The sequence below is a fragment of the Leucoraja erinacea genome, chromosome 7, assembly GCF_028641065.1.
Source record: "Leucoraja erinacea ecotype New England chromosome 7, Leri_hhj_1, whole genome shotgun sequence".
Lineage (NCBI taxonomy): Eukaryota > Metazoa > Chordata > Chondrichthyes > Rajiformes > Rajidae > Leucoraja > Leucoraja erinaceus.
The window spans coordinates 46,170,560-46,195,746 of NC_073383.1; the positions used below are offsets into that span (position 1 = coordinate 46,170,560).

The 25,187-nt window shown below is 43.5% G+C and overlaps 1 protein-coding gene across 4 annotated transcripts in view; it reads right to left on the minus strand.

Annotated features, from left to right (window-relative positions):
- Positions 1-1,542: 1,542 nt before the first annotated feature.
- The window catches only part of cdk15 (cyclin-dependent kinase 15), a 36,809-nt gene continuing 13,164 nt past the window's right edge, over positions 1,543-25,187 (minus strand). The window contains exons 3-14 of one of the 4 annotated variants that reach the window (XM_055638461.1): positions 24,049-24,143; positions 22,119-22,198; positions 20,198-20,292; positions 18,365-18,427; positions 16,553-16,676; positions 14,760-14,880; positions 14,433-14,526; positions 12,237-12,300; positions 10,938-10,986; positions 7,889-8,028; positions 4,059-4,174; positions 1,543-3,212 (exon numbers count right to left, since the gene is read on the minus strand). In XM_055638461.1, the coding sequence (XP_055494436.1) occupies positions 4,074-4,174; positions 7,889-8,028; positions 10,938-10,986; positions 12,237-12,300; positions 14,433-14,526; positions 14,760-14,880; positions 16,553-16,676; positions 18,365-18,427; positions 20,198-20,292; positions 22,119-22,198; positions 24,049-24,143 (1,026 nt within the window). In that variant the 3' untranslated portion in view covers positions 1,543-3,212; positions 4,059-4,073. Of the gene's footprint in view, positions 3,213-4,052; positions 4,175-7,888; positions 8,029-10,937; positions 10,987-12,236; positions 12,301-14,432; positions 14,527-14,759; positions 14,881-16,552; positions 16,677-18,364; positions 18,428-20,197; positions 20,293-22,118; positions 22,199-24,048; positions 24,144-25,187 lie in introns of all 4 variants that reach the window. The other 3 variants (XM_055638460.1, XM_055638462.1, XM_055638463.1) reach the window with 3 other exon arrangements.

Genomic DNA, 25,187 nt, shown 5'->3' on the forward strand with positions numbered 1-25,187 from the left:
CTGCCCCCCATCTAATGGATCACTGGGATTTCAGATTGCAGATCAAGTACACTTTTGAACCAGGCCAGTAAATTGTTTGTCAATGGAGAACATCAAAAATTATGATTGATTTTAGAACATTGTGATCTTACCTCAGTCAGGGATGACATGCCAGATCCAATGGTACCAATAACAACACTTACAAGATCTTTCAAGTGAGACCCCTTGCGTTCCAAGCTTCAGGAGTTTGGCAGGGTCTCCCAAGGCATCGCCAACAAGCACATCATGTTCCATGTCTTGCTAACCACTCCAATGTTTGTATTTCCTCCCTTGCCCTCCTTGCAGGTAGCCCCTTAAAATTTCATCTTTTGCTGTGACAACATTCTTCCAGCGCTACTCCTGTACATCACCAGCTTGGAGGCATCACTTTAAGTGCAGGTTGCTCATGGTTTATTGTTACAGGAGAAACAAGTTCCTAATCCCCAAGAGAAAGATGCAGGCAGGTGCTGTCCTGAATATCAGTGAGTGAGATTTGTGCTCTCAGTAACACTGGGATGTGTCCATGTCCAGGATGTCCAAGATAGTGATCAGCAAAGACACTTGGAATGACTGGCCAACCACTGAACACCAGGACTCTGTGTTTGATCATGCTAAATTAACTGGGCGCATCACAGCGATTAGCTCAGGAAAGTTGAAATAAAAATCAAGTATGTGTTGCAATGGATAGTGCCCTAGATTCAGTGCTTCGTTAAAAAGATCGAACCAAGCTGGATTCTGCCAAATCAGCGGTAGAACTGTGGCGTCTTCAACAAGTAAGAAACATTTCTCATTGTGTTGGCACATGGAAGTCAGTCATATTAGTGAGATATTCGTCTGGATTAATTCCCAGACTCATTCTCAGATAATGCAAAACACAAGCAATCCATGGGGCCAGATTACTCAGCCTGTGCATCAAAGATATAATGGAAAATGACTCAAAAATGATTTTGCACATCAATTAAGGAAAAACTGCTTTCACAAGATTAATGATTTAGATGATAGGATTAAAAGTAACACTAGCAAATTTGCAGATGACAAAAGGTGGGTGGCAGTGTGAACTGTGAAGAGGATCCTAGGAGGTTGCAGAGTGACTTGGACAGGTTGAGTGAGTGGGCAGATGCATGGCAGATGCATGGTATGCACCAGATAATGTAGATAAATGTGAGTTTATCCGCTTTGGTGGCAAGAACTAGGAGGCAGATTATTATCTCAATGGTGACAGATTAGGATAAAGGGAAGTGCAACAAGACCTGGGTCTCCTTGTACACCAGTCACTGAAAGTAAACATGCAGGTACAGCAGGCAGTGAAGAAAGCCAATTTGGCCTTCATAACGAGAGGATTTGAGAATAGGAGTAAAGAGGTCCTTCTGCAGTTGTACAGGGCCCAGGTGAGACCACATCTGGAGTATTGTGTGCAGTTTTGGTCTCCTAATTTGAGGAAGGACATCCTTGCTATTGAGGCAGTGCAGTGTAGGTTCATAAGGTTAATCCCCAGGATGGCAGATCTGTCATATGAGGAGAGATTGGAAAGATTGAGCTTGTATTCACTGGAATTTAGAAAGCAGAGAGGGGATCTTATAGAAACATATAAAATTATGAAAGGACTGGACAAGCCAGATTCAGGGAAAATGTTCCCAATGATAGGGGAGTCCAGATCCAGGGGCCACAGTTTAAGAATAAAAGTGGAGGCCACTTGAGATTAGAAAAACTGAGATGAGAAAAAACTTTTTCACGCAGAGAGTTGTGAATTTGTGGAATTCTCTGCCACAGAAGCCAGTAGAGGCTAATTCACTGGATGAATTTAAAAGAAAGTTAGATAGAGCTCTAGGGTTAGTGGAATAGGGGGTATGGGAAGAAAGCAGGCACGGGTTACTGATTGTGAATGATCAGCCATGATCACAATGAATGGTGGTGCAGGCTCGAAGGTCCGAATGGCCTACTCCTGCACTTATTTTCTAAATCCATGCACCACTCCCTTTGTGGAATATATTATTTTCCAAGGTATGCACCAGAATTCTTCATTAGTACCCTAAATGTGGTTGAACCACATGTTTCCATGATTGTAGTATAACGGCTATCCTCTTGTACTCCGTCTTCTAGATGTTAAATCCAGGCTCTTCCGATATGGAGTGGAGATACTCTCCACACAATGCAACTCAAAACACTCAACTTGGATTTTCAGAAAGCTTTTCACTTCAGTACACGTGTCAATAAACTAAACAAAACAACTAAACAGACAGTTTATGTTCAATTTAATCTCTCATATTCCCAGCCCAATTGTGAAGAGACACAATCCCTCAGTGTGATTTGGGATCCAAGGATGTCAGCCAACCACCTCACTTTATTAAGGGATACATCTCTTCAAATGGATGCTGGATGGTGGTTGATCATAGGCTGCCAAGATGGGCATCGCTCACGTATCTGGTCCATAAAGATAGTTCTTAAGTCACCAGAAACAAGTGTGGGTCTGTGGTCCAATTTTAATCCCCAAAAACTGGATCCACATGAGGGTGACATCTCTCCAATTAATCCACGATGATTCCCCCAACCATAAAATTACAACATTGTGCGTTTTTTTTCAAATGGTATTTATAACATAAGCTCCTCAGTGGAAACAGATCTTCAAAATGAAAAATGACAATCATCTGAATTACTACCAATCAACACTACACCAGTAGAATAGGTACAGCATGGTTTAGATACAGAATATAGCACTCTCTACACGGTCCCATCAAACATTCCTAGTGCAGGTACAGCAAACGTTTGGGAAAGAGCAAATTTCCTTTTGCCCTGTCCTATCAAACTCAGGGGGAGAAATGCATAAGGTAGGTGCAGAGTAAAACTTCCTCTACACTGTCATACACTCCCAGGGCAGGCACAACAAGGGTAAGGTACTGATTATACCTAGCTTTAAACTGCCCAATCAAACATTTGCAGGACAGGCACAAGAGCAGTAAGGTACAGAGTGAACTACCCTTTTGCCCTGTCCATTCAAGCATTTCCAGGATAAGTTGAATTACATTGAATATATAGCGAAGTTCCTCTGCAGCATCCCATCAAACACTCCCGGATAGAGCAGTGCAGAAGTCAATCCACAACGAGCTTCGGAAGGTGAGGCCAGGACACAATCAGATGGTCTTCTGACTCTTGATTGTTAGCATAGTCGAATGTGGGTATCTCACAAAAAAATAAATCTGCAAAGTAAAGAGCTGAGGGTTACAGAAGTGAAATCGGTGCCTCCTGATTGTCAGCATTAATATGAACAGATAGATAGTCAGAGCTTGTCTAAATTTCACACAGAGCTTGGTACATATATGGAATAAGCTGTCAGACCAAGTGTCAGAAAAGATATAATCACGGAATTTGGGCAGGTACATGGAAAGGAAAGGTTTGGAGGGATACCAGTCAGGTGCAGGCATGTGGGACTAGCCTATTTGGTAACTTGGTCAGCCTGGATTTGGGCTGAAGGGCCTGTTTCCTTGCTGTATAGCACTATGACTATAAATCTATTTTGTACAAGTTGAGATATAGAGCACAAATGCCATGTTCGAATTCTGAATCAGAAGTTCAGGCTGTGAAAAAGAGTGGAAAGAACTTACAAAATTATAGGAATAGAATGATAGATAGGTTTAGAAGGATATGGACCAAACGCAGGCAGATGGAACTAGTGTAGATGGAGCACCTTGGTCGGCGTGGGCTAGTTGGGCCGAATGGCCTGTTTCCATGCTGCATGACTGTGACTAATTGGATTTTGGATTGAGATATACTGCAAGTCGTCCAGCCTATGGAGCGAGACCACAGAGGGTGAAATATAGCAAAGGCAGGACAGACTGGGATGTAGTTGCATGAAGAAGGGCAGTACCACATAGGATATAGAGTGGCCATACAGGGTGTGATATGGAAAGACTATACAGTGTGGGAGATGGAGGGAACATACTAGGTAGAGTATAGAGAATCAAATCAGGGGGATACACTGGGTGAGAGGTAGAGAAAAGGTATAGGATGTAATTTGAAGTGAATACATGGTTCCCTACCTGTACCTTTCATTTTCCACATTAGGCAAGAATTGATGTGCACTTGTCCTTTCGGAAAGGATGGAAAGCATTCCGGGCTTCAGGCTCCAACCGAACTCCAGCCACGCTAAAGATGGAAACCACTGCAAAAATAATAAATGTATTGGTCAGCAGAATGAAGTGATGAAGAGCCTTAACTCCAATTGGAATTTTAACAGAAGTGTGGAGATTTGAACATGTGTTGAATGTGCTTACATCATTAGAGGCAGGCTACCAACTAACATACATCAATCAGCTAGAGTGATATTTGCACATAGAACTGTGCCCATTGGGAGCAGTTGACTGGTCTGCACTGCCCTGTGGAACTTTTTAAACCTGGAATTAATGCGGAACATTTATCAATGTGTTTTGTAACCCATCTACTGCAAAATCATGTCATCTTCTGATTTCCTGACTGGTTGGACAGCAACAAGGGCCCAACCTATGTTTTTTACAATTCTGGCAATTAAATGAATATTCAAAACCTGATTGATGGATATGAGAGCACATAAAGACACTGTTAGAATGGGGCACCTGTCCCTTCATCTTCTGCCTCACATTCACCCAAGTACCCCAGCAGCCATTCCAGATGAGATTGAGGTTCACATGCACCTCCTCTCACCTTGTACTGCTTTTAGTGCTCTGAATGTGGCCTCCTTTACATCAACAAGACCAAGGGTAGACTAGGTGACCGTTTCTCCGAACATTTGCGTTCGGTTCAGCAAGCCTGCTCAATCTCACGGTTTCTAACCTTTTTAACCCCCTTCCCAGACAAACCTTTCTGTCCATGGCCACCTCCATTGCCAGTGAGGCCACATGTAACTGGAGGAACAGCACCTCATATTCTGCTTTACAAACCAATAGTATGAAAACAGAAGTTTCAATTTTAAGTAACTAACCAACAACACTCTCGGCCCCCCATTTCCATTTTTTCCCTCTCTCCCCTTCTCTTCCCTGTGTCCCACCTAGATGTGCACCCATTTCTCCCACTATCACATGCATTTTCCTCTGCTCCTCATCCCCTTCCACCTACATACCTTCCTCTGGCCTCATAAATCACGTGTCTTCTCTCGTTATTTCACCTTTTGTCTCCTTTTAATCTCTGACCTTTGTCTACACATTTGCTAATCAACTGCCCTCACATGTATCCACCCTATTGCCTGGCGCTATCCCATGCCATCTCTCTTCCAGCTTTCTCCCTCCCTTTACTACAATCAATCTGAAGAAGGCTTCCAATTCGAAACATCACCAATTCATGTTCTCCAGAGATGCTGGCTGGCTTACTGAGTTACTCCAGCACTTTGTGTTTTTTTGCTCAAGGTTCCAGCATCTGCAATTCCTTGAGTCTACTGTACCTTGTTTTAGTGTCCATTCCCTGCATGTGATGCTGGTGAGTGCAAGAACCCATTGCAAATGCTGAGCAATGAAGGAGGCAAAGCTGGAAGCTGACAACAGGGTCAGCAGAAGTAAAATGTAGTCACAATCGAGAATTCAATGTTGAAAGTGGTCGCCCTTCAAGTCACTGGACTGCAGAGTCTGCATCAGCAACTATTCATTTTTCAAAGAAAGCTATGCTTGAGTCTGACCAGCCACATAACACATGTGAGCATTAGCAAAGGGTATACTCATGCAGAGATGCTGTATCTCTAGGAACTGCTGATGAACACGATGTTTTCGGAAGAGTATGAAACAACATGTGATGTAGCAATTAATGCTGAAGAGAGGCTGGAATTGTCAGTCCCTAACATGTGTAGAATAACATCGCAGGCCTTTGAGATAATGGCTTCGTCCATTGGTTGAAACCAAAGATCAAAGAGCGATCTTTGGTTGAAACTCAGTAGTAAACCAATGATTTCACCACCAACTAAGAATGTTATCTTAATGAGGTTGCATAATGCACAAAAAATGACTGTTCAGAACCTTGCTGTTCTAATCTACAGCAAAATGTTCTCTGGTTTACTGTTAGTATGGGAATGCAGCAGGGCCAGGAAGAATTTTGATGATAGGTGGAGGATGTTGGGTTTCAATCAAAATTCTTCTCCTTATTCACTAAATTATTACTCCCATGCTGACTCTTGTCACAATTGCCATTCACCTTTGAAATGTTTTGTTGAAATTCTTTGCAGGAACAAAGGGTATTCCCACAAGGACAGGACATCCACCAATATAGCATTAGCCATCTGAGCAGGGATCTAGGCAACCTGATTCGACCTCTGCTTCAAGCAGAGAAAATGCACTGCGAGCAGGAAGAGGATTTGTAGTTTTCCAAGGATATGCACATGGGTGCTTTAATAATGTTAATCTGGTACGTTTGTGCTGGTTTTCACCAAGCATTAATTATCACCGTTTTCCCTTCTTGCCCAATTTTGATTGTTATATGACACCTTTTCACTTGTGGCAAATAGTAAGAATTGATGCTGAGCTACGGAACAAATCACATTCTTCAACATTAAAATTCAATCCAGAGATTTAACACTGTCAAGTGCTTGCCAGCCTGCGTGTGGGAAAGAGTTTATACAGAAAGTTTCCTTTCAAATCTTTGTAGATTTTGTCAAACATATCTGGGTGAATGGCACAGTAATGCAGGACAAACAGCTAGAAGGTAGAGAGGGTACCAACTGATATAAAAATGCACAAATAAGAGCTCTAGTAAAGGACCTAAAGAAAGAACAAGGTGTTGAGCTCAAGACCTCCTTGGCTGATCTAGTGGAGTTGGACAAAGAAGAGAATGGATATAACAACATTACACCACAAGTTGCCTGAGATGTCCTTAAAGCAGGACTTGCTTCTGGATTGCATCAGTAGATTTACATCACAAGTGGGTATGATGGTCATTCTCTCAGCCTACCACTGTCGTTCTCACCGACACATGGACTTCCGGCAAATAACTAGTCACCACTTGCACAATTTACGTTTTGGTATTCATCATCAAGTGATTTGTAAGATTCCCACCCAGAATCTAGGAATAGGCTAAATAAGAAAGTGGCCAAAATGTTAATCCTTGCACAATTAAAATAAATATTGCAACATTATCTCAGTCAGTCATCCATGTAACTGCAGATCTTCGCCTTTTTTTCTCACCACTCCAAAATGTTGCATCCTCCAGCAGAGACAGATGCTTGACTCCAGTTCCGACCAGTGAGATGCTCTTAGCCAATATCCCCCAGGTTTTAAAACTAACAAGGCTCCTGCTAAAGCCTGTTCCACCTGCACTTGTGCAGAGTCAAACTTGTTCATCGGTGTGATTACTACTTGGGCTGAAGTCCCAAATTCCTGTCCACTTTTACCATTATCCCTCTGTCTCCCAATGCTACTCTTGTGCAGGACAACATTAAGGAACGGATGAGTACAGCATTACAAGGCTAAGAAAAGATAGCGTAATTTTGTTGAAGACACCTCCCATACTGCCATTAAGATTAGCTATGACCATGAAAAATGTGCTAATACAATGTCCACCCATTACATTAAATCCAATGAATAATACACTAACCTCTATCACACCATGGCAGTGACCCAATATTTCTCATTCACCAATAGCATTGTTTACTCGCTGCTGTTTTTCACTTACTCTTGGTTAGTGACCTATAATTCCGAGTTATTTACTATTTATATGATTATCGCTTGATGTTATTATAACCTGCTTTTTTGAGCAATTGAATTCTTGTGTGATGGGCCTCCATGATACTGTGACATTTTCCTTCATTGCTTAGATTTTCACCATTACACTTTCTGCTCTTTGTCACTCAACAGTCTAGCAAATCCCTAATTAGTGTGAAATCGAGTAGATAGGTTTATCACTGGAATGAATGTGTACATACTGTCAGGGAGCTGGAACAGTGCAGAGGGCAGAGTGCTGAAGTACTGGTGTGCAAGGGATTCCTCTGCAGAACTCCTGTCCCTTGGATAGCACTGGAGGAGCTGTGAAGTTAGGCTCTCTGCTCGTGGAACTAGGCCCAATCTGAGGAAGGGAACAAAGTCATGTGATAGATCCAACACTCCAGTGACATATCCAGACTACTAACCACTCTGAACAAAGGAAATCATCTCATGCCACTTCACAGGGGATCGCCAGACAAAATGTAACACTAAAGCACACAAAAAGAAAATGAAATAGGTGCAAAAAGGCTTATATAGAAACATACAAAAATACAGTGCCCTCCATAATGCTTGGGACAAAGACCCATCATTTATTTATTTGCCCCTGTACTCCGCAATTTGAGATTTATAATAGAAAAAATCACATGTAGTTAAAATGCACATTGTCAGATTTTAATAAAGGTCATTTTATACATTTTGGTTTCACCATGTTTAGCAGTATGTTTGGGATCATTGTCTTGCTGTAGAATGATCCACCGGCCAATGAGTTTTGAGGCATTTGTTTGAACAAGCAGATAGGATGTGTCTATACACTTCAGAATTCATTATGCTAGTACCATCAGAAGTTGTACCAATTAAGATAAGTGAGCCAGTAACTTCAGCAGCCATATATATGCCCAGGCCATAACACCCTCACCACCGTGTTTCACAGATGAGGTGGTATGCTTTGGATCTTGGGCAGTTTCTTCTCTCCTCCATACTTTGCTCTTGCCATCACTCTGCTACAAGTTAAGGGCCTGTCCCACTTTCACGATCCAATTCACGACCTCTGTCGAGTTTGCCCTTGACTCATACTCGCAGCATGGTCGTCACGAGGTCGTAGGAGGTCGTGATGCTAGACGTAGGTACTCGTGGCACCAAGTAGGTCAGGGCGTCTTTTCAACATGATGTCCACGAGTAAAAAAGGTCTTGAATTAGGTTGTGAAAGTGGGACAGGCCCTTTAATCTTCGTCTCATCTGTCCACAAGACCTTTTTTCCAGAACTGTGGTTGCTCTTTTACATACTTCTTGGCAAATGTGGTATTATGCAATAATAGTGTAAGGCTGAGCAGAGGGGCACTAGGACCCTGTGTGCCAGAAGCCAGGCTCCAGTAACCGGATGTGACTGGAACCCAGGGTGTGGGCAGTTAGGGAGTTGCCTGGGCTTACACAGGAGGCTGTTGCTATTGCTGTTATTGTACAGATTAAAGGTATACTCTGTTTACATCGTCGTACGAGCCTTATTACAAGCATAACCCGACAGCAAACTGTAACCTGGCCATCCTACTTTTGCTCTAACCAGTGGTTTGCATCTTGCAGTGTAGCCTCTGTATTTCTGTTCATGAAGTCTTCTACGGACAGTGGTCATTGACAAATCCACACCTGATTCCTGAAGAGTGTTTCCAATCTGTCGGCAGGTGTTTGGGGATTTTTCTTTATTATAGAGATAATTCTTCTGTCATCAGTTGTGGAGGTCTTCCTTGGCCTGCCAGTCCCTTTACGATTAGTAAGCTCACCAGTGCTCTCTTTATTCTTAATGATGTTCCAAACAGTTGATTTTGGTAAGCCTAAGGTTTGGCTGATGTCTCTTAACAGTTTTATTCTTGTTTCTCAGTCTCATAATGGCTTCTTTGACTTTCATTGGCACAACTTTGATCCTCATGTTGATAAACAGCAATAAAAGTTCCCAAAGGTGATGGAAAGACTGGAGGAAAGACTAGGTACTGAGAGTATCTCTTGTACCTGCATTAAGGAGTCAATTAAACACACCTGAACAATTACAAGCACCCGTGAAGCCAAGTGTCCCAAACATTATGGTGCCCTGAAATGGGGGGGGGGGGCTATGTATAAACACAGCTGTATTTTCTACATGGTGAAACCAAAACGTATAAAGATGGCCTTTATTAAAATCTGACAATGTGTACTTTAACTACATGTGATAAATAAATGATGAGTCTTTGTCCCAAACATTATGGAGGGCACTGTAGGTGCAGGAGTAGGCCATTCGGCCCTTCGAGCCATTCAATATGATCATGGCTGATCATCTAAAATCAGTACCCCGTTCCTGCTTTTTCCCCATTGATATCCCTTGATTCCTTTAGCCCTAAGAGCTAAATCTACCTCCCTCTTGAAAACATCCAGTGATTGGCCTCCACTGCCTTCTGTGGCAGAGAATTCCAGATTCACAACTTTCTGGGTGAAACAGTTAATTTTAAAGGAGCTTCCAGAAGTAGAGAATTTGACAATGGAAACACTGGATCATAAGACTCTGGTGAGAAGAGAGAGAAAGGCGAGAAAAATGAAAGTTAGAACAAGGTAAGGTTGGGAGAGGAAAAGAGAAAAAAGAGAACAAGAAAGAAAAAAAGTGTGAAGACCAGGAGGAATGGTGAGAGCTCATAACATTAGAATACCAGTCAAATGGAAGTACCTGTACAAGTCTGTCATTTATTCCTATAAGATTTCCCTGGGAATAAAGGGACTCCCTTCCATTGAACTTGGATCACTACCAAGATGCAAATCTTTAGACATTCAACCATGTGAAAGGAAGGAGGGGAGGATATGTTTAATGAGGTGATATACTCGGCAAAGTCTGAGATGATGGGAGTTGAGGCCTGGGGTATCATCATCAACCATGATCGTAAAGAATGTTGGGACAGGTCGATTGGCATACTTTGTGGGGTCCATGTGAAAGAGGGAGGGCCAGAGAGAAAAATAAATAGGCTAGAGAAAAGGGAAAGAAAAGAATCATAAAATAGGGAGAAGAAAGTTAACAAAAGAGCACAAAGGAACAAAAAAGCATGGGAAAGGAAAAGGAGGTCTAGAGCAAATGCGGAGTTTGCAGTTGTCGGTTCTGCTTTAACCCAAGAGCAAATAAACTACCAACAGTCAGAATGGTTTAAAGTGAGAGCTAGTAGAAGTATGGGGAACACCATGAGGCAATATCTCTCCTTACGCTGGTTTGGGATTACTCCTTCACAAGTCACTGTAAGTTCACATTAAAAGGGCACTTACCTTTTCCAAATCTGGCCAAGTTTCTGAGGTGGGTGTGGTAAATGTTGCTCTGTACAGAGACATGAGTGAGAAACATGGCAGGCCTGGTCTGATATCAGCATTAGTACATCTCATAACAGGAGGCTATTCACACTACCACCCCATAACCCTCCTCGGAGAACCCACACAGAAACTCCCACATACATAATCTTAAACTGGTTAGCACGCACCAAAAGCTTTTCACTGTACCTTGGTACACGTGACAATAAACTAAACTAAATGTGATGCTTGTTTCCCGTGTGAACCCAAAATAGCCACTCAGTAGAGCACCATTTAATTCCCCAAGATTATTATCAATGCATAATGTACAAACTGACTATATATCCCGCCACCAATCCAGACGGACCCCATTATTTCCTCCGCTGGAGAGGCACCAAAATGTGACCCTCTCAGATGAACCACAAATATTACTGCAAAACTGACTTCAAAACATCACCCTATGCAGACATGAACACATCTCCCTGGATGGACCCTCAAACATCTTGTCCAGACCGACTCTGACACATCTAATTTAAACTCACTCCAAAACAAGAAGCCAAGGCTGAACCTGATACATTACCTTTAGAGTGACACCAATACATCATTGTACAGTCCAAACTAGTATATCAACCTCCAGAATGATCCGAATACAACACTCCAAGGTTGATCCCATACACCCTCAGATGGACCCCAATACATTACATTATGGGGATTCTCCAATAAACCTCACTTGAACTGACTCCCAATTCGTCACCTCTCTGACTGCCCCGTATAAAACATCCCACAAAAACAATTGCTGATGCATCGCTTCCCAAACTTACCCCGCACATGCCCCTCAGACTGACAACAGTACATTTCCTCCTGCTCCCACAAGGCTGACCTCGATTCATTTATTTTCAGATCAACATCAATGCAATCCACCCAGGTAATCCCTGAAACAACCACGCCCAGCCTGCTTGATACATCCCCAAGGCCTTTACAGACCCCATTGCATTACCTCTTTGCATTACAGATGACCTCTATACCATGAGGACCAACGCCAGCTTTGTACCTCCTCTAGGTTCTTCTGGAACCTTCCAATGATGGGGAATAGACCTGAATCATTAACTCACTCTCTTTCTCCACTGATGCTGCCTGACATACTGAGTATTTCCAGACTTCCTGTTTCCATAACCCAATAGATCTCCCTGCCAGTATGACCCCACGTTACTATTCCTGAGTGACCCTAAACCCTCCTGCCCCCTCTGACCATGAATTGACACATGATTTGAGGATGTTTACCTGTCTTGTAGTTTGGGAGGGCAGTGACTCCAGGCCAACTCTCCTCTGTGGGAACCCCCAAGACCTGAAAACAGAGGATCCATGGTCAACATAATAGGGACAGAGCCCGATGCCATCTTACATCATTTGTAATCACACTTGTGTTTGTATGCCAACAAATCAGGCTCAGATAAGTCACAAACCTTGCTCTCACTTCACTGTTGTCAGTAGACGGGGCATGTAGGAATGTACAACACCCTTCTGCTCACAGATTCGTAGTCATGCAGTAGGGAAAGAAACCCTTTGGCCCATCATGTCTGTGCCAATAAGTGCCTAACTCAAGTACTCCTATTTGCCTCTGTTTGGTCCATATCCTTCAAAACCTTTTGTGTGAAAATGTTGGAATTGTACCCGCCTCTACTGCTGCTTCTGGCAGCTTGTTCCATATATCCACCACATGTATTAGAAACATGCCCTTCAGGTCTCCTTTATAGCTTTCCTCTCTCACCTTAAACCTATATCCTTTAACTTTAGACTCCCCATAGCCTGGGAAAAAACTGTGACCATTCCCCTCATCTATACTCGCTCATGATTTGATAACCCTCCTCTGGGTCACCCCTCAGCTTTCTTCGCTCCAGGGAAAACAGTCCCACCATATCCAATTTCTCCTTATAACTCGAGTCCCAGTGACATCCTTGCAAATCTTTTGTACCTCTCCATCTCAATCACATCCTTCCTCTGGTACAGGTAACCAGTACTCCACACAATACTTTAAGGGTGTTCTGACCAATATCTTGCACTGCTGTGAAATTACATTCTAACTCTTGTACTCAGTGACCCAACCAATAGAGAATAATGTGCCAAATGCCTTCTTCACCATCCTATCTAACCGTGTTAACACTTTCAGGGAACCATATACTTGCATCCTTTTCTACAACACTTCTCAAAACTCTGCTCAGTTTTAGGGAGCCTTGAAGTCTGGTGCCTGGAATTCTCCATATAACTGGGTGGCTATTTCACATGCACGTCAAATCATCATCATGTGTCAGCACTGGGTCCCTGAAGCCACTACAGACTCTACATACAGGAACAAAGCTGGGTGGCAAAATGAAGCGAGCCTTGAGGAAAGGAAAAATAATTTACCATGTCTCCCCCACCCATTGCTGCTCCAGCACCTAAAGCCATTTCATTTGGGTCTTTTGTACAAGGATGCCAACTTTTTCCCTTACTCTGAGCTGGGCTTAAATTCTCATTGCAAAGAGAGGAGTTTCTATCTGGTCTGTGTAACATCTATATACTTTAGTTTTTTTGCTCTACATACTTAGGTCTTTTACATGATCACGCTCTGATTGTTTAGAGTAATGCCCCTGTCCCACTGGAAACCTGAACGGAAACCTCTGGAGACCTTGTGCCCCACCCAAGGTTTCCATGAGTTGCGGGGGAGAAGGGGGGAGGGAGAGAAGGGGGGGGGGGAGAGGGGGGGGGGGGGAAGAAGGGGGGGAGAAGGGGGGGGAGGGAAGAAGGGAGGGAGAAGAAGGGGGGGAGAGAAGAAGGGGGGGGGGGGGGGGGGGGGGGGAGGGGGGGGGGGGGGGGGGGGGGGGGGGGGGGGGGGGGGGGGGAGAGGGGAGGGGGGGGGGGGGGGGAAGGAAGAAGGGGGGGGGGGAGAGTTTTTTAAGAAGTTTAATAAAGTTAGCGGGCATTTTACCTTCCGACAGATATTCTAGGTCCTGAAACCCAAAGATCCTACAGGATCTTTGCTGAAAACTCCAATGAGCCAATCAAAATGGCCGGCCAGCGAAGGAGATTGCCTTAGACTGCCTGTAAGTCTCCAATGGCTTCGACCAAACGGCAACCGATTTTGTAGTCGAGGCCGGTTTTGGTTTTGTTGAAATAATTGCAGGAACATAGAAGAAGCCTCAACTACGCGGAAACCACTTTCGACCATTAGGGAGAGTGACCAAAACCTCCGGGAACCTCACGGAAACCTCCGGGAACCTCACGGAAACCTTGGGTGGGGCGCAAGGTCTCCAGAGGTTTCCGTTCAGGTTTCCTAAGTGGGACAGGGGCATAACTGATTATTTATTGTATATCACTTTTTTGTTGTTTCGCATTTTGTGTGCCTGTAAAGCTGTGGCAAGTTTTCATTGCTCTGATTCATATCCGATGCATGTAATTAATAAACGTTCTTGACTCGTGAATCAAACCCCATTCACTTACTGCCCAGATTCTTTGGAGCTGCTCTCTGATGTCAGACACACCAGGGAAGGCCGGCGAACCTTCTATCATCTCAATGAATATACAGCCAGCTCCCCTACAAAGAACAAGACATGATTAGTTTCTGTAATTTTCATCACCAAATGACTGTAAGTGTACAGCCAGCTTGTTCAATCACTCACTTATGACTGATACTAATGGACCAAGTCCCCCAGGACTCATACCTCTTCCCTCAACCACTACAGGCATTGTTTCTGATCTTACTCTGACATTCCTAGTCCCTCCAAGTAGCTGGAGGCTTTGCCCAGAAAGGAAGTTCAGCATTCTTACCATACATCCAAGCCAGTGGAATAATCTGTGGCCCCGAGAAGAATGTCTGGGGGACGATACCACAGGGTCACCACCTGTGAGGAGTATGTCTGGCTGGGCACAGACTTCGCTCTTGCTAATCCTGAGACCAAACAAAGAAGAACAGGCTAAGACAGAGAATGGCCAGCACTGATGCCAACATGAAAAGAGATGATGGAATGGTTGAGATTGTCCTTGAAAGAAACAAAAACATAAAGCACTAAGCAGATCCGACCGTATTTATGGACAAAAAAACATACCTAATGTTTTAAATTAACTATGCTTCATCAAAACTGAGAGACAAAAACAATTTTAAGATGTAGAGCTTGTGGGACAGGAAGGAGAGAACAAAGGGGAAGATTGGAGAGGTTAAATTACATGGGTTTTATAGCTGATGGGAAATTGGGAGCGAGTCTGGAGGAGGTGTAGGGAGTAATTGTCTGAAATTACCAGAGAACAGTAGAGCAAAATAAGAAAACACCGAAAATGCCCATTATCTGAAACTGCTGATTAAACGTTGAGTCTAGAGGGCATAACATGCCTAGTAAGAAGATGAGGTGCAGTTCTTCAAGCTTTCTGTAAACCTGAAGGAGTCATGTTTCTCTCGCCACGGATGCTGCTGGACCTGCTGAGCATTTCCAGAATTTTCATTTCAGATAACAATCTGTGCTTTTATACTTGAATTTATATGGTCCCTTTCACAACCCCATGGCATCCTGAGCTGTTATATAACCAATAAATACATTAGAAGACATTCTAGCCGTAGAGGGAGTACAGAGAAGGTTCACCAGATTGATTCCTGGGATGTCAGGACTTTCATATGAAGAAAGACTGGATAGACTCGGCTTGTACTCACTAGAATTTAGAAGATCTTGTAGAAATTTACAAAATTCTTAAGGGGTTGGACAGGCTAGATGCAGGAAGATTGTTTCCGATGTTGGGGAAGTCCAGAACAAGAGGTCACAGTTTAAGATAAGGGGGAAATCTTTTAGGACCGAGATGAGAAAAACATTTTTCACACAGAGAGTGGTGAATCTGTGGAATTCTCTGCCACAGAAGGTAGTTGAGGCCAGTTCATTGGCTGTATTTAAGAGGGAGTTAGATGTGGCCCTTGTTGCTAAAGGGATCATGGGGGTATGGAGAGAAGGCAGGTACAGGATACTGAGTTGGATGATCAGCCATGATCATATTGAATGGCGGTGCAGGCTCGATGGACTGAATGGCCTACTCCTGCACCTATTTTCTATGTCTCTATGAAGCCTTTTTACAGTTGCAATGCAAGAGTTGTTACAGCTGGTTTGCCCGTTACATGCTCCCAGAATCATTAATGTGATGCTTCAGATAAACTGGTTTAGTGATATTAAACAGAGGACAGAATAGAAACAAACTCATCCCCAACTCCAGGCATTACCTTCTCTTTCCAGAAATACTTCCGTGGCTTATTTTATGTACACTCCAGGAAACAAACAGTACCATGATAAGAAGTTTAATCTGAACAATGAGACCTCCAAAATGGTACCTGAATTACATAATCTTTTGACTCAATCAAGAGTAATCATGTGAGCCTCACCTAGCACCAGGATAATGCTAATGGAGGGGTGCAAAAGGCCCCCCAAAATGGTTTGATGACACTAACAATACAATGACCTACAAGGGATAGAATGGAGGAAACAACTCATTATTTCTTCTCTAGATCCCATCCTTCTGGTACACTAAATGAAAGCCCACCCCTTCAGTACATTCATTTTCCATCCCAAGAACATGGACATACTGACCAAAATCAGCAAGTTTGAGTTCTCCAACACAGCTGATGAGCAGGTTCTGCGGTTTGAGATCGCGGTGCAGAATGTGGCAGCGATGGATATATGCCAGGCCACGCAGCAGTTGAAAGAGGAAGAGCTGAAAGAGAAGGACGCTGCTTTGAGATTGGGAAGCAGAGGGCAACTAAAGCTGATCACACTCACAGTTCAGGCCAGCCTGCCGTGGGGCCAATATATGGAGGAGTTGTCACATTTGGGGTGACCAGAACTGCAGTGAGGTTTCACTGGACATTTTTTCTATCACTCTGGGATGAGAAGCATCCAGGTATTCCCAGCAATAGCTGATAAATGGTAGTCAACCTTGAAAGAAATTGGACGAGAATGGGGCAGCACCGGGCGGTCACGGTGGCGCAGTGGTAGAATGCAGCGCCGGAGACCCGGTTTCGATCCCGACTACGAGTGCTGCCTGTACGGAGTTTGTACGTTCTCCCTGTGACCTGCGTGGGTTTTCTCCGAAATCTTCAGTTTCCTCCCACAGTCCAAGGACGTACAGGTTTGTAGGTTAATTGGCCTGGTAAATGTAAAAATAGTCCCTAGTGAGTGTAGGATAGTGTTAATGTGCGGGGATCGCTGGTCGGCGCGGACCCAGTGGGCCGAAGGGCCTGTTTCCGTGCAGTATCTCTAAACTAAACTAAACACAGTGGCACAACTGGTGGAACTACTGCCTCACAGGTCTGGTAATCTGGGTTCAATCCTGGCTTCTGGTCCAATCCGTGTGAAGTTTGCACATTATCCCTGTGATCCCCGTTTCCTCCGGGTGTTCCAGGTTTCTCCCACATCCCAAAGATGAAGAGGTGTTTAAGAAGGAACTGCAGATACTTTGTTTAAGAAGGAACTGCAGATGCTGGAAAATCGAAGGTAGACAAAAATGCTGGAGAAACTCAGCGGGTGAGGCAGCACCTATGGAGCAAAGGAAATAGGCAACGTTTCGGATCGAAACCCTTCTTCAGACTGCAGATACATCATCCATTTCACTACTAACTTCCATCCGGCACTCAAATACACCTGGACGATTTCCGACACCTCCCTACAGAACTATAATGCCCCTGTCCCACTTAGGAAACCTGAACGGAAACCTCTGGAGACTTTGCGCCCCACCCAAGGTTTCCGTGTGGCCGGAGGTTGCAGGTGGTTGCAGGTAGTGGAAGCAGGTGGGAAGACTGACAAAAACCTCCGAGAACCTCCGGGAACCGCACGGAAACCTTGGGTGGGGCGCAAAGTCGCCAGAGGTTTCCGTTCAGGTTTCCTAATTGGGACAGGGGCATAAGTGAAGCAGCTTGATGCAACTAAGCACTTTAGGAGGCAGTTAGTATTGAATCGCATAGGAGTGAGAAGGGATCACAAGATGCCAGTAAAGCCTTACATTTTCTTACCTCAACAGCTGTGCAAACTGTCATGCATTTGCAACAGCAATTTAAGGCACAAAAAAATTCAAGGAGGGAAATGAAGTGTGGTCCTTCATCTCAGAGACCAGAAAGGGGGAATGGAATTGCTCCTCAGAACCACAACGAGACTCCATCTAGAGGACTGCATTCATCTTTTGGTATTGCAGGATAAACCAGCCCTGGCAGAATTGTAACTCGGGGAAACCAGAGGGCAGTGGAGGAAAACCAGAAATAACAGAACCAGAGCGTGACCAGCATGAATAGAGAAACAGGATGTGCTCAACACAAACTGATCCCAGACACTACCCAAACACCAACTGCTCACAGAGAGTGTTGGAATTATTAACAGCTGTAGTGAAACTGGAGCCAGAACCTCTTTTACCTTAACGTTGTGTGTGTGTAGACCTCCTGGATGCTGTGTCATATACTGGGCAAGATCTGTTTGCTGAAAGGAACAAAACATAGTATGTCAGGAGTAGTCTGAAGAAGGGTCTTGACCCAAAACATCACCCATTCCTTCTCTCCAGAGATGCTGCCTGTCCTGCTGAGTTACTCCAACTTTTTGTGACTATCTTCGCCATAAAGGAAACAGGTTCCTAAGCTAGCATATCACGGCACTGTCAGCAAAAGTGCCATTGATTCCAAACATCAGAGAACAAATACCTGCCCATCCTGTTAAAGTTCCAGTGGTTCTTAACCTTTTTGGCACCAGTACGCACAAACGCAAACAAAATACTGTATGTGGTATGTACCATTGTTAGGTTCCTAAACATGGACTCAACAAATTGATATGTTATTTGTGTCCCCGTCATGACCCCCGGCAAAGACCCAAACAACCCCCCTAGGGCATCACGACCCCCAGGTTAAGAATTAATATTTGCAAATATTCTTCCCCTTATTATCTAAATTCTTAGCAATATTCCAACAGTTTCACAGTTGTAGCCATGACAATTTCAACATTTTCTCCTGCTGTAACTTTGCCTGTATAAAAACAATTCTGGACACAAAGTTGAAGGGATGGTGGACAATACTGAACACAGAGCAGAGGGAGAGGTAGGGACCACAGGTGGGGGGGTTTGGGTCGGGATAATTCTTGACACACAGCTGGGGGTGTGGGCATGACGCTTGGCAGACACCCGTGATGCAGGGATAACTCTGGACACAACTGAGGGTGTGAGGATAACTCTGGTCACACCACTGGAAGGTGGGGTGACCCTGGACACCCAGCCAGAAGGACGAGGGAGGAGAGTGGATGCAACTTTGTTGCAATGACATTCAGGGAAGGGTGCCATTTTCAAAGAAGGAGTTTAACAACGAATGTTTGGAATAGTGAAGAACATTAGGAAAGTTCATCTCCAAGCGGTGGAGCACAACAAATGGGGATGGTTAGTGTGTCAAAGATGTGAAAAATCTGCTCTATGACAGATGGATAAACTTGCTTGGGGATCACTAGATGGGGAGGGAAAATATACAGAGACTGGGAAATGGCTTACAAATGAGGCACTGCCAGAGGAGAGTCATAGCAGTTCAGTATGAATTGACGCAAGTTAAGATGCAGAGAGCAATAGTCAGCACTCTGGGCACCAAGTCTAATCCAGTGATAATTCTAGTTAATGTACACATGACCCACTGAAGGAATTGCTGCTGGTTCTGTCTTGCCTGTGTTCAATTCAAAACTCGTTACATTCTCATTAAGAATTCTTGCATCCTTTAATTTTGCCCCCCCCTTTAACATCATTATTTCCAGTGGCCGTCTCTGCAAATGTTGCTTCAATTCCTTATTTTCCAGAACTTCACACCTACATCTCTCTGCCTCTCCACCTTTTGTACAACAGTCCTCAAAGCCTAGCTCTTTTTCAATACCCTTGGCCACCAGTTCCAAAATCTCTTTATATGGCATCATATCCCATTTGTCTGCTCATTGCTCTTGGAAAGCACAGGGAACAATGTACTATATGCAAGATGCTGTCTAAATTTACATTGCTATTAGCTCAAGATATCAAAATTCAGAATCGCTTCACCTCCTTGAATGTTTCTACAAACGGCTGGCTTTGAAATATTAAATTACTCACTAGATACTGAATTACTTATTCTTCCCAATCTTCCTGGCTTGAATCCATTGTCACCGGTGCTTCTGAATATACAACCTTAACACTGAACTTCTGCACAATGGCTGCATTTGGTCAAATGTACAGGGCTGGATGAATTCACTCACCACATATTCAAACACGAAGGTCAGGTTTTCCTGTGTGTGGATAATGTCATGCAGAAGCACCACATTGCTGTGCTTCAAGCCCTTCAGAAGGGATGCTGGAAACAAGACAGAGACAGCCTCACACCAGATGTTTTATAGGAATAGGTACAATTTTGGGCAAACAAACTATTCTGTTTCCACTAGTCGTTCTGAGTGACCAATCTCCTGACTATAATGCATTTACTGAACTTTTTGTTGCATCCCAACTTCACAATCATCCATAGTAGTGACGTCACAATATATGTAATGCACAAACACACTCTGAAACTGGAAGTCATTGTGGAATCGGCAGATTCTGTGGGACAGGAGATGCCTATTAGACAGGTGGGTGCATTGTGAAACGGTCCGTTCCTTTGTTACTTACACAGGGCTGAAAGGAAAAGGGGGAAGGGTCGGGTGGGAGACGAGCGGAAGGAGGGGAAAGGAACAGAGTGATGAAGTAGGCAAAAGGTTGATGCGGAGGCGGATTGCAGGGGAGGTAGATGTTTACCAAAAATTGGAGAATTCAACATTCATGCTGTTGGGATGTAGGCTACCAAGCTGAATATGAGGTGCTGTTCTTCCAGTTTGTGTATGGCCTCTCTCTGGCAGTAGAGGAGGCCGAGGACAGAAAGATCGGTATTGGAACGAAAAAGGGAATTCAAATAACTAGCAACCATGAACTCCAGCAGACCTTAGCGGATGGAGCACAATTGTTTGGCGAAACAGTCACCCAGTTTAGGTTTCATCTCGCTAATGAAGAAGAGGCCACATCAGGAATATCTAATGCAATAGATGAGGTTGGAAGAGACACAAGTAAACCTCTCACTCACCTGGAATGGCTATTGAAGTCTCTGAATGGAGGTGAGAGGCAGATGTGTAGGGGCAGGTGTTAAATCTTGGTTGTAGGGAAATGTTCCTGTGAGCGGTGGGCCAATGAGGAGGGATGAGAGCGCTAAGAAACTATGGAAAGAGGTATCTGCAGAATATGGAAAAGGATGGGGCCAGGTGGTGGAATCATGTTGAATGTAGTGCAAATGATCTGTGGGATATGGAGACTGGTGGGATGAATAACGAGGACCAAGCATAGCATGGAAACACTATGTTATTGATAGCCAAAAGAGGAGGTGCTCCACAGAACCCTCCAACTGATGGGTCGAAGGCTTTAGGCTGATAAATGCTTTGCACTGGGTCTGATGTTGACTTTAGACTCTAGAGATACAGTGGGGAAACAGGCCCTTCTGCCCACCGAGTTCACATCGACCAGTGATCCCCCATACCCTTGAACTATCCTACATACTAGGGCCAATTTACAATTTTACGGAAGCCAATCAACCTGCAAACCTGTATGTCTTTGGAGAGTGGGAGGAAACCGGAGCACCTGGTGAAAACCCACGCGGTCACAGCGAGATGTAAAACTCCATACAAACAGCACCCATAGTCAGGATTGAACCTGGGTCTTTCGTGCTGTAAGGCAACAACTCTACTGTTGCGCTACTTTTCCACCACAATAGAGCACTGTGCTGCTACCCCTATTTTTCTTGAAGTGGACCAATGAAGATCATATTTGTTGTGCATCTGGATGGGCAAAATCTACACCCTAGCCATTAGGAAAAGGCCACATCAACCACCTCAGAACAGACAAAGCCAGAATGAAAGCAGAGCATCTTAAATCTTGAGGACTGTCTCAGAAGAAGTTAACTTTGCACCAACACCAAATTGTAATAATTTATGGTGCATTACTTTCCCTCAAGTTTATATAATCCCCTACTAGTAATAGTTAATGTACTTGATCACACATGCTTACTTCAGTGGAATTACATCATAAAACACTCCCAGTCTACAAAGTTTCTTCACTGGAGTGATTTACAGATGTAGAACCAGAGTCTTATACTGTACCTACCCTCACGGATTGCAGTAAAAGGAACTCCCTCTTCTTCCTGCATCTTAATTACCTTCAAGGCGACAAGATTGCCATTTATCCTGTATACAGTAAAAAGATCGTTAACACCACTTTGAGTCTGTCATTTTAATACAAAATCTGATCTCTGTAATATTCCACAGTAGTTCCCATACACTGAGATAGCTTGAATTACAGTTATTAATAATAAAGATATCCAGATAAAATGCCGATGTTTAGGGATAAATATTTACCTGGATCTTGGAAAAAAAGTCCAGTCTGCTAAAAAACTGCTTCAAGCAGCTGAGTAGTAGATGGCTGAGAACTTACAAAACATTCAAGTTAAGCAAATCAGGAAATTGTCAGTGTCATATTTGAAGACCACACACAGGTCAGCAAACTGAATGCAAGAAAACGGAATTTGACAGGTTTCTGATTGACCCATTCAATTTTCAGAACTATTAACATTTATGATCCTTATAACATTTATTGTCATCATATTTTATCTGAAGCATCATAAAATTGTTCAATAACTATTGACAAAATTATTAAAATGTGGCCAAATATGTTTTACATCTGTCTCAAAGTATATCTAATGTTGCCTATCTGCCAAAGCTAAAGATGAGGCTCTCTGAAAATCCTAAATACGAGATCCAGATTCCAGCTTCCAGAGTTAGGAAATCAAAAGGTTTTTAAGAAACCAAATGACCTGGTTAATATAGCATCATTTAAATCCATTGACATTCATCTCCATCTGACATTTTAAAGTCATTAGCAAAATGATCATTAGGAAGAAAGCAGAATTTAGTTGGTTTAGGAATAAAGTCAGTGACTGTTCGGAAATACATGGGTTCAGCACAGATCAACAGTGAAAACAAATTAAACGAGTCATGCTTTAACATTTGGAGAATGTGGTGGAAGTAATGTAAATGGTTGTTCCAGAGGCATTTAATAAGATGTCTTACACGAGCTTCATCTTCAGTATTTAAAAGCTTGGTATTAAAGAATAGGATATATAACAACATAGTTTGAGAGTTGGTTGTCAACAGCTAGAATTAGAGTCAATAGTGGGCTTTTCATATTAGGTGAACGATGAAAATGGAGTGTGCGAGATGTTAGTGCTGGGTCCAGGCTGCTCTCAAGAGATCAATCATTTGAGCATAAGGAAGATAATCAAAAACAATCTGAGAACACACAGATAGATGGCTTGCAAAACACTGATGACTGTGGAATGGGTTGCCAGGAATCAGAACAAGAATTGTATGCTTTCACAGGAAAACATGGGTGAAGAAATACTGAAGATGGTGGATAATAAGAGACCAGATCAAATTAACTGGGCTGATACTATGTATGGGAGGAGACGTGATATACTAATACTACTTCCACTAGAGTCAACAAGTGTAAGAGATTTAGGGGTCACAGTTTAAGGATAAGGAGGAAATCTTTTACGACCGAGATGAGAAAAACATTTTTCATACAGAGAGTAGTGAATTTCTGGAATTCTCTGCCACAGACTGTAGTTGAGGCCAGTTCATTGGCTATATTTAAGAGGGAGTTAGATGTGGCCCATGTGGCTAAAGGGATCAGGGGGTATGGAGAGAAGGCAGGTACAGGATACTGAGTTGGATGATCAGCCATGATCATATTGAATGGCGGTGCAGGCTCGAAGGGCCGAATGGCCTACTCCTGCACCTATTTTCTATGTTTCTATTTAGCAAGGGACAGATTCTGAGATCTGCGAGCTAGAAAAAGGGTGCCCTATGACTCTCCTGTTTATCTTTTACTCTTTGTTACTCCTCTTCCGGAAAACTGCATGCAAATGTTTGTTGATTTGGACAAACATCATCTTGGATATTGACTCACAACATATTTCAAAGAGTTTATGTACGGGTAGAGTAGTCCTAACTAGAAAATTGAAGCCTTCACAACAAACCTGCTAATCCCCTTGTACACCGTAGAATAAGATCCTTCCCCCAGTTTCTCTAGGTTTAGGTAGGAGGCTGCTGTTCCAAATCGTAGGCCACTTTGCTGGAAAAAAGAAACTAATATCACAATTTCCTTTGGGTGAACACTTTCCCCCTATGTCACCTGAAGATATATAGTTAATCGCTTTAAGGCCAATGCCATACTTCTGAAGAGCAGTCGCAATTGCGATGTAGGAAAATAGGGAGATAATCTGCATAATGTAAATCCCCATGAAGAGGAATTGACTTGATAGTTTGGTTGAGGGATATCAGAGAGATCCACTCTCTTTCAGATGGGTAAATGGAGCTTCCATTGAGCATCTCATCCAAAAAAAGGGTGCATCTGGCAGTGGACAATTCCCTTAATACTGCACTGGATTGCAGCCAGGATTACATGCTCAAGTCTCTGGAGTAGGACCTATGCCCACAACTTCTGATTCAGAGACAAAATTGCAACCCACTGAGCCATAGTTGACACCGTTCACAATACAGAAAAGGCTAAGGGAGCTGCGGTGGATACCTAAATAACATAAGATGGTAAGTGGGCCAGAGCAGGGAGGTGGGAAGTGGGGTTTGAGAGCCCATTGAATACTCTTTGAACATGAGAGAAAGGAGTTATCCTTCAGATTGGCAAAGGAGTGCTGTCTATAGGCTATGAGAGGTAAGACTGACGTACGAGATGCAGGAAACAATATTCCCAATGTTGGGGGAGTCCAGAACCAGGGCCACAGTCTAAGAATGAAGGGGAGGCCATTTAAAACTGAGATGAGGAAAAACTTTTTCACCCAGAGTTCTGAATTTGTGGAATTCTCTGCCACGGAAGGCAGTGGAGGCCAAATTACTGGATGAATTTAAAAGAGAGTTAGATAGAGCTCTTGGGGCTAGCAGAGTCAAGGTGATATGGGGAGAAGGCAGGTACAGGTTACTGATTGTGGATGATCAGCCATGATCACAATAGATGGCAGTGCTGGCTCGAAGGGCCGAATGGCCTCCTCCTGCACCTATTTTCTATGTTTCTCTGTTTCTACTATTTGGAAGAGGATCGGTCTCAGTTTGGAGGAGGGGTGTCATATTGATTAGGAAGTGCTGTTAAATTGATCAGCGGAGG